Source organism: Lichenostomus cassidix, chromosome 5 (assembly GCF_008360975.1).
Source record: "Lichenostomus cassidix isolate B80296 chromosome 5, HeHo_3.0, whole genome shotgun sequence".
Lineage (NCBI taxonomy): Eukaryota > Metazoa > Chordata > Aves > Passeriformes > Meliphagidae > Lichenostomus > Lichenostomus cassidix.
In genome coordinates this window covers 21,687,972-21,696,632 of record NC_139486.1, presented here as the reverse complement: position 1 = coordinate 21,696,632, position 8,661 = coordinate 21,687,972, and the positions used below count along the sequence as shown (strand labels likewise).

Sequence of the window (8,661 nt, the reverse complement as noted above, 5' to 3'; positions counted from 1 at the left end):
TTTATAAAAGGTCTGCCTAGAGCAAAGCTAGGTGACTGTGCCATAGAAAGCAAGGCACAACCAGCTCTCTCCCCTACACTGAAAATTATGTTCTTTCCCATCCTCAGATACTGCTCTAGGTGTTTTCCTACTCTTCAGCTGCAGACTGTTCCCCAAGGCAATCCCACCCCAGATTCCCTCCAAATTAGAATCATACCTGTACTTTTACTGTGAGGACTTGCCAGGTGGCAGGAGTAAATCCCATTTCAGTCGTTCCAAATAAAACTAAACACCTGAGTCACCTTCAAAACTTAAAGCAGCCTGGGAATTCCAGCTAAAAAAACCTGTAGGGCAAGAAGGGAACCCGTAACCTTGTGTCTGTGTTCTTGTGCAGACTCAGCTCAGATCCCACTGAGTATTTTGGCACCTGAGCCCAGATACTGTATATCAAGTACCCTAAGAGAACAATACCCATGGTCTTCAGATTTTACAAACCCATGATCTCTTGTACCAAGGTGGGATTCACCTACAGACAGATACCTGGACTGCCATGTTGCTTGGACTCATTTATTGCCATCCATATCTGTATTTAGGCTGATGAAGAGCCTTGCTGTTCAGGCTCATCCTGAGTATCATGCATTATCCTAGGTCCAGCTGGATCTTGACTGTGCTGTTATAAAAGGTCCCAGCACAGTTGGAGCCCCCAAAGACCAACACTGTGTGCAGGTTCTGCTCCTCTTTGTTCTCCTTGTCCATATCCACCAAGTGGGTGGGAGTCAGGTCAAGCAATGTGTGGCCAGCTCGGGGAACAGAGCAGAGGTCGTGGTGGATCACTGTGCTCCATGAAAGAGTATCTGAAGTAGAAAAAGGCTATCAATACTGACAAGACCATTCCTAGTGCAAGGAATGAAACAAATGGACTAGACTAGGTGTTCAGAAACACCACTGCAGCGCCAGAGGCACCTTCAGTATCAAAACAGGCCAGGAGAGTCACTCACCTAAGTGGAAGACAAAGGCATCATGCAGGGCTCCTTTAGCATTGCAGCCTCCACTGATCAGAACCTTCTGGTCCGACACAGCCACAGCAGCATGAAAACTGTGACCCAAGCAAAGTCAAAAGGTGACTACAACAAAACCTGCTGGGATGGCCTCAGTCAGCAATGGGCAGGGATGGGCAGACTTAATCAGGAGGTTTGGGGCTTAAGCTGCAGGAAGAAAGTTGACTTCTGCTTCTCTCTGCCCTGATTTGCAGAATAATCCTGAAAGAGTTGTTTGTTTGCCTCTGCAAGTCAGGCCATGATCAGGCCTGAAGACCAGCTCATTATCTCAGGAGGAGCTATCAAAACTGCTATGCTTTGCTCTGTGGGATGAAATAGCAGGCTAGCTGGGCTCTGCACTGATTTAGGTCATTGTTCTAGTGAGCAATTGTGTCCCTTTAGGAACAGCATAGTCCTGATACAGGGGTTTCTTCCTCTGTGTGGCACAGTACCTCTCCAGGCACTCTGAAGTCCAAACAGCAGGCAATACAGTTTACTATCACATGGCAGAAAACTTACCCTAGCCTGAAGGGCAGATTTCCAGGGAGACTAAGGAATATATCCCCACACCGTACAGGCACCAACAAGGACAGCACAGGAATTCCTGGCCTCACAGCAGAGAGGAGATCCACTATATTTTTACTAGCGGGGCAGAGATATGCAACTGGGTCTGATCACAAGCACTGTTTAAACCTGGATTCAAAGAGAAATAACAGAAGATAGCTCCTAGGTCTGCAATAGAATCTTACCAACGTGCAGAAGGCTGTCCTGCGAGGAGGGGAACTGGTGTGTACTCCATGAAACCTAATGGCCAGAGAAAAGGCAGGTGAAATGTCCAAAAATCTCAGCCTAATAACTAGACAAAACTTACATACTCTGCCACATCAACAACCTGCCTTCCCTATTTACCCAGCTTCTTCCAAAATAGCACTTGTTTTTTCTTCATCCCCTCCCTCATTGCCCCAGGAAGGGGTTTTTAATCCCATACTTTTAATCCCATCCTTAGTCCCATTGCCTAGTCAGGAGTTTGTATAATGTTATTGCTATTTTCCCATTGAACATACCTCACTCCCAAGACCCTGTCTTAGAGCAGACCTTCCCAAAGCACCCAACTGGCACAGACTTTCTTACCCAGATCCAGAATGTGCATGTCACTGAGGTACAGAGAAGTCTTCCGACCCCCAAAAATCAGCAGCTTGTTTTTCAATAGAGTAGCTGAATGCCTGGGCAGAGAGAAAGCAAGTACATAAAATATCTTCAGCAAGTTCCCAAAACTTCCATTTTAGCCTTGGCCTCTTCTATTGGGCTGACATAGTTTCAGTCTACACTTGCCTCTACCTACAGCCACTGCATCCCAGGGACAGAATCCCATCAGGATTCATGACAGGAGGTACTGAGAGTCACATTGCTCTAACACAGCCCTATCATACAGAGTAAATGATGGCGAACAATCACTTAATATTTAGAAAATCACACTGGTGTGGAAGGGAAGGTGAATAGAGGTTTCCTGCACTATTTTGGATAGCTGAAATTAAAGCACTCTCACCCAAGCCTAGGCAGAGGCTTCTCTCCTTCTAAAATGGGTTGATACCAAATTTCATGCTCTGGATTGAAGACATAAAGCACATTGCTGCAGGGTGCAACTGCCAGCGATGCCTTCCTGGGGAAAGTTCCTCCAAAAACAAAGAGCTCCTTCTGGTAGATAGTTGCACTGTGGTAGGTGAGCACTGGTATCCTCCCTTTAGCCTAGAAAAATTCAGTATGTATTTGTTACAAGAAGTGCAGTATTTGCTGCATGACCCATAGGAAAGGGGCCCACATCATGCAGTGAGTTTGACAAGTCTCAATTTTCATTTTATTGGCTCCCCAACCAGATTTTTGCTGCACAGGCAAACAGTACATTCTTTGCATGCTCTACACCACCAGAATGCTCTGATAAGAAGTCAACCTCCCACACCTTCCTCAGAAGATGTAAGGGAACACAAAGATCTCATTCAGACTTAATCTGTAAAAGCCATTTTGTGCTTTAGCCAGGAAGGAGACATAGTCCCATGCTGACAGGGTCCTCTGCTCAGAGTCCTGCTGTACTCAGAGCAGTCCCTGATTTGAGAAGACCAGGTCTTCACCTCAGCATCTTGTGCTTGTTTCAATGGTACCATATAAAATGAGAGCCATTTCCCTCTGCTGCTTGTAGAGTACCTCCCACCCTTGAGCTTGGTCAGACACAGCCCTCTGCAGCAACCATTTTTTCACGTAGCTTCACTCGTAGGCACAGCTTCTGGTTTCTGTCCAGCATGTGGCTTTTCAACACAGCCTCCTAATACCTGTCAAACCCAGCTATGCATCTCAGGAAACCTGAGCAACAGTGGACCCAGACTACTGGACTAAGGACATGGGCATATCAGCTGCCTCATTCAGGCAGAACCTGCCCTCCCCCTTGCACTGTTGTCTTGGAAGAGATGCAGTACTCACAGCCACAAGGAGCCATTTCCAGGTGACTGTGTCCAGAATGTAGATGCTGCTGTGGTCTTTGTCCTCCCTCATACCCCCAAAGATGTAGATACGCTTGGTGTCAGGGTCGTAGGTCGCTGTGTGACCATGCAAGCACGATGGCATGGCATTTTGTAGCTGGAAGCCCACTGGAAGCCATAAATCACTGTCTGTGGGAGCAATATCAGAGCCAAGATGCTCTTGATTTCTCTAGATTTAAAGAATATGCCATAAAATCTTTACTGAAAACCTTGCTCCCTTCATCTCCTCCTCTCCTTTGGTTCAGGGCTAGAGGGAACTCATGCAGAATTGTTTCTGAAAGGAATGAAGGGGAATAGCAAGGTGAAAGAGAAGACCAGTGAGGTGCAGAAAGACACAAGGCACTGCAATTGTACCTCACACTTCCCCGTGAGTCACTACACACAGACTGCAAACTGCATTGTTGCTTTTACCCCTTAAAATTCTCCCAACTCTTTCTAGAACTTGTACCTTAGCTCCCAGAGGGCTCTCAACTACAATCCCAGAACCTCACAAGGCACTCTATGCTGTCAGCCCAGCCTGGTGACATGCTAGATGTGACACCTTTGGTGTCCCCTCCACATGCACAGATGCCCAAGTTTCTTCTCCCATCTGCATGAGCTATCCTCAAGTTCCACTGAACCCATTGCCTTTGACAGCCCTGAAGTCCCCACCAATTTCCAGCTTCCAGAGAGCATCCCTGCAGGACTGTTGATTGACACCTTCTCCACCAATGAGAACAGCTGTTCCCAGGTCACTGAGGCACATGGCATGGCACCACCGAGGGCTGGGACTGCCTGGGAAGGGAAGAGCACAGGCCCATGAGCAGTCAGACAAGACATCCTCAGCTCCCTTTCCTGCTGGGGAGAACAAGACATCTGAATGCTCAGAGAGGGAAAATGGTAAGGCAAGGGCCTCATGTCCCTTCCCTCCTCAGGGGAAAAAGACATACCACCCTAAGAAATATTTTCAGTTGGCTCAGGGGAATAATTGCTGTACTCAGAGAGACCTCAGGAGCAAGGAGTAGCTGGATGTAGGATGCATTCAGGCTGCCACTTCAGACAGGCTTGGATGTCCACCATTCATTACCCCATCTCCAGAACTGATATTGCAGTTGTGCTACCCCACTCCATGTTACTCCTTGTGAGGGAGGGCTACCCAGGGATAGTTTGTCAGTGCCTAAGATAGAACAAACAGAAGCCTGGAGCTGTTTCCAGAGTTATTCCTTGTGCTGCTCTGTTCCTCCTCCTTTCCTCTCTCAGACCCCTGCAATTGGCTGAGCAAACTAAAAAAAATACTTTTTAATCAAAGTCTATTTCACATCTTGCCTTTTTTCTTCAAAGAACTATGTACCCAGAGGTGTGTCTGAGATTCAGAGGGGCTAAAGAAACATATTTGAGAGCCTGACAGTACCGGAAGCACCTGTACTGATGGCACTTGCATCAAAAGGAATAGTATATACCCACAACCTACTTGTTATTCTTGATCACTGGGGAGATACAGGATGAAGCATGAGAGGTTTCTGATGTTCAAGGGAAGGAATAGCATCACCGAGTGACTGAAGAGACAAACCAGGGTCTAGGAACCAAATCCTCACCTTGCAACTCCTTCACTGCCAGATCTGCAGAGGGAACAGAGAGATGGCCTCATAAAGCAAGCAGCCAGCAGACACACTGTGGAAAGTGATCAGCTTCACTGTTTAAGAGCCCTTTGACCTTCCTTTCTCCAACTTCCTTCCAGCATAAAGCTACCTTACTGCAACAAAGTGCAAGACCAAGAATCGTGAACTAAGTTTCATTAGAAGAAATGCAGAAGCAGGTAAGAGCAGGGCACACCTCCTTCGACTGCCATCATGCTGTCACCATTGCATTTTACCCCCCTGATGGAAGCTTCTTTCCCCCCTTCTCACACTGCCTGCAGCAGAAACAACTTTATGATGGAGCTATATTTGCCTTTATGACAAGCAAGCCAAGTCCCAGTTAGTAATTTCTTATGGGGACCACTAAGTTATTGTCAAACTTTTACGAGTAAACTTGGTCACGCTCTGGAGCTGACTTGGAATTCCCACTCCAGAAGCCTAAGGTTTTGTTCCAAACCGCTTGGCAATTACCTTCTCACTACTGAAAAGTCAGTACAATTATACTAATTACATACATATTTTCCTTTTCATAGTCTCTGTACTGTAATAATAACCAATGTCTTCTATGGACCAAATGGTATGCTGTTAGTAGGAATACAAACAGACTAATGCAGAGGATACAGAACATCACAGTAGGTAACTTCCTTGTGCCTCAATTTACACTTTTGTAAAACAAGGTTAACGATACTTGCCTTAATTTATAAAACACATTTACTAGTATGAAAAGATAGGCATTATGTCATGGTACAAAGTGTTGGCACTAAGAATATCCCATGTTCTATTTTTGGCCTTTTCCCAACAGGCAAAAACTCATAAAGCAGTTGGTCCAGGAATAAAGAGCATTCTCAGTATTTGAAACATACAAGCCCATCATGCCTTGGAAGTATACAGAGAAATGGACTGGGAAGTTGCAGCCCAGCAGCATTGACAGATCATTCAGACAAGACCTGTAAAATAAAGTCGGAAGCTAACAGAGTTACCTTCTTCATCGAGATCTCTCTCAGATGCTGTGGGTTCAAATAAAACTTTCCTGGGCTTTTTGGAGTGGACTCTTGGCGGTCCTTGGTCAGGACTCTTCCTCCAGCCCTCACTGGATTCTGCCTTGCCAGATGGTGACATCAGGGCACAGGGTACTACCAGGGTCCTCAATGGTGGCTGGACATCCTTCTTCACAGGCCTGGATGCTCTGGCAGCACCCTCTGAGCTCTGACTCTTAACCTGTGATATGAGTCCAAATCAAATCAGCCCTGAAGAAAAACACCTGAAGCTACTACAAATTGCATCTTGCTGGGCCAGAGATTAGTTTCATGTGGTAACTGTTTTCAGGCTCATATTCCCACTGAAGTTTAAGGGCCAATATGCCAACAGTATCAGCTGCCAAACAGATACTGAGCAATGCAGCTATCTGCTGCTGCGTGCTGTGGTCAGCGTTCAGACTGCTGGGCACAGCCAGAACATGTAAGGCCAAAAAGGCTACCTGTACTAGGAAGGAACGGGCTGGTTGATCATCCCACCAACGACTGCTAAATTCAACCTTTCAAAAGGCATTTCAATGAGAATATGTCTTTCTTCAGCACAAAAGAAACTTTGGCTCCAAATGTTGCTTAGCCATATCTCTGCTGAAAGAGTTTGTTTCAGCAAATGTTTCAGCTAGACATCAACTGAATGGCTGCTGGTGAGGGAGAAGATACTAAGATGACAGTGAGATAACAAGAAGGTGGCTCCAAAACACACATACCCCAGTAGGATTCTCCAGGTCTTGGCCAAAGGGCCTATCATCTGCTGGGAGCACTGGTGACTGGGTGGTCTCTGGTACAAGGAAGGGATGGGCAGGCGTACTGCTAGAGACACCTCGGAGCAGCTGCAGCAGAAACAGTGACAGAATAAAAGGACATACTAAATGTGCTAGCCTACATCCACACAAAGGGTGAGCAAAAAGATATCTCACAAGGGAGAGACTCCCTGCAATGGAATAACCTGCCTTTCATCTCCCACACCAACAAAACAAACAAGGAAAGGGAAAGCCAGGTGCTGCAAGATTAATTGTTTTAATTGTTTTACCTTGGCTTCAGCTCGAGGTAAAACAATTAAGTACCAAAGACTCAGGAGAGAGTGGAACTGGAAGTGAACCGCTCTCTGCTGCCCATTTCCTGTGACACACTAAGTGTTCTAGCAAAATTGTGTTCAGAGAATAGGCCTGGAGTATCAGAGAGGTTTCAGGCTCAGCAAAGATGTGCATTAACAGATCCACGTTTGTCAGCTCTATCTTGGAGTAGCAGAGAAGGAAAAGGAGAGTATGGGAGAGGAGGTTCTGAGGCTCATAAGTAACACCATTTAGGACCCTGGGCAGGAAGAGAGAAGAATGTAAATTCTTTTACCTGTCCATTGACAGTCAGGACAAGCCTCACAGGGTTGCCTTTGTCCATCTCTTTCAATGAGGCCATGAAAATATCTGTTCTCCAGTCATCTTCCCACACCAGAGACCTGCACAAGGGACCATGGATTTTCAGCCCACAAGTGACACTGAACAAGACAAAGTTCCTGCTCCCATACTAGATGGTAACAGCCCAAAGCCAAAAGAGATCCAACCCTGAAAGCAGCCAAAAGGAAGCTGGAATCATCACTAGAGAGAAACACCATGGTGGAGGACCAGAAGTCCTGAGCAACTTTGGGATGACACCAGCAGAATCAGGCAGCACCAGAGATCAGAAAGCTTTTCCAGGATGCCCCTCCTGACACCCTGGCAGCTCCTGCTGTGACCTGCGGGTGGGTTCCAGCGTGCCAACCCGCTGTGGTGGGACTCCAGGGGACACCAGCACATCCACTGCGATGCTCGTGTCCGGAGAGTAACAGCTCCAGTCTCCCAGCCCGAACACAACCAGCTGCTTTGGCAACGGCAGGGGCAGCCAAGCCTGGAAACCCATCTGGCTGGACTGGCTGCAAGGGGAGGGAAGAAAAATTAGAGATAGTAATCAGGGAGTAAAACAAGAGGTGAAAAAAAGGTCAAAACGCCTGAAAACACGTTTATGTGAGGGAAGGGTGAAAGGAGAGGGCTCGTGTCATTTAAAGATGAAACCGTGCAAGGATGCAGTGAAGGAAATAAACGATAGGAAGGGAGAGCCGCCAGGGGCTGGGGCAGTGCAGCCACGCGGGCAGCAGCAGCTCCAGAGACCAGGGCCAAGGCACGGCGTGCAGGTGCCCCCACAGGAGCCCAACCCTGACAGGGACCGGCCGCGTCCGCTCAGCCCCGGGGCCGGGCTGCACCTGCCGAGCCGCCGCGGGGGCTCCCGCAGAGCCCACAGCACGTAGAAGGCAAGGCCGCCCTGCCGGGCGCTGCCCGCGGGCCACGGCCGGCCCCGGCGGCGGGCGGGCAGCATCGCGGTGAGCAGGGCAGGACCTCGGGGCAGGTATTAAGGCGCCCGGCGCAGGAGGGGCGGCCCGGCCCCGGCATCCCCCGCCCCCGGCCCCGCAGCTGCGGAGAGGCGCGGAGAGGCCCGC

General features: G+C 48.1%; 1 protein-coding gene and 1 long non-coding RNA gene across 8 annotated transcripts; one reads left to right on the top strand and one right to left on the bottom strand.

Annotated features, from left to right (window-relative positions):
- Positions 1-196: 196 nt before the first annotated feature.
- Positions 197-8,661, bottom strand: LOC146436105 (uncharacterized). 7 transcript variants are annotated; one of them, XR_014852523.1, is made up of 14 exons: positions 8,428-8,657; positions 7,924-8,100; positions 7,542-7,647; positions 6,902-7,024; positions 6,144-6,381; positions 5,122-5,145; positions 4,199-4,321; positions 3,489-3,676; positions 2,563-2,762; positions 2,148-2,239; positions 1,766-1,820; positions 978-1,075; positions 520-833; positions 197-323 (listed from the first exon to the last, which is right to left on the bottom strand). XR_014852523.1 is itself a non-coding variant. In XM_085061675.1 (13 exons), exons 1-13 carry the CDS (start codon positions 8,538-8,540, stop codon positions 619-621), a joined length of 1,752 nt encoding a protein of 583 aa, XP_084917801.1. In that variant the 5' UTR covers positions 8,541-8,657; the 3' UTR covers positions 385-618. The 7 variants fall into 7 exon arrangements, 4 of the variants coding, with proteins under 4 accessions (XP_084917801.1, XP_084917802.1, XP_084917803.1 ...); XM_085061675.1 differs by lacking the exon at positions 197-323 and having other exon boundaries at positions 385-833; XR_014852525.1 differs by lacking the exons at positions 197-323; positions 1,766-1,820 and adding an exon at positions 1,536-1,709 and having other exon boundaries at positions 811-833; positions 8,428-8,658.
- LOC146436106 (uncharacterized) lies at positions 5,533-6,151 on the top strand. The gene is made up of 2 exons (XR_014852526.1): positions 5,533-5,799; positions 5,966-6,151. It is a non-coding gene; the product is annotated as an uncharacterized LOC146436106 (long non-coding RNA).

What these genes read in the sequence shown, in the direction of transcription:
- LOC146436105 (XM_085061675.1), bottom strand. Translation starts at nt 8,540, where the DNA reads ATGCTGCCCGCCCGCCGCCGGGGCCGGCCGTGGCCCGCGGGCAGCGCC. An exon ending in GAGAGATCTCGATGAAGAAG is followed by an intron (nt 5,146 to 6,143) that starts GTAACTCTGTTA and finishes TTCCCTCTGCAG; the next exon opens with ATCTGGCAGTGAAGGAGTTG. An exon ending in GGCAGTGAAGGAGTTGCAAG is followed by an intron (nt 4,322 to 5,121) that starts GTGAGGATTTGG and finishes TTCCCTTCCCAG; the next exon opens with GCAGTCCCAGCCCTCGGTGG.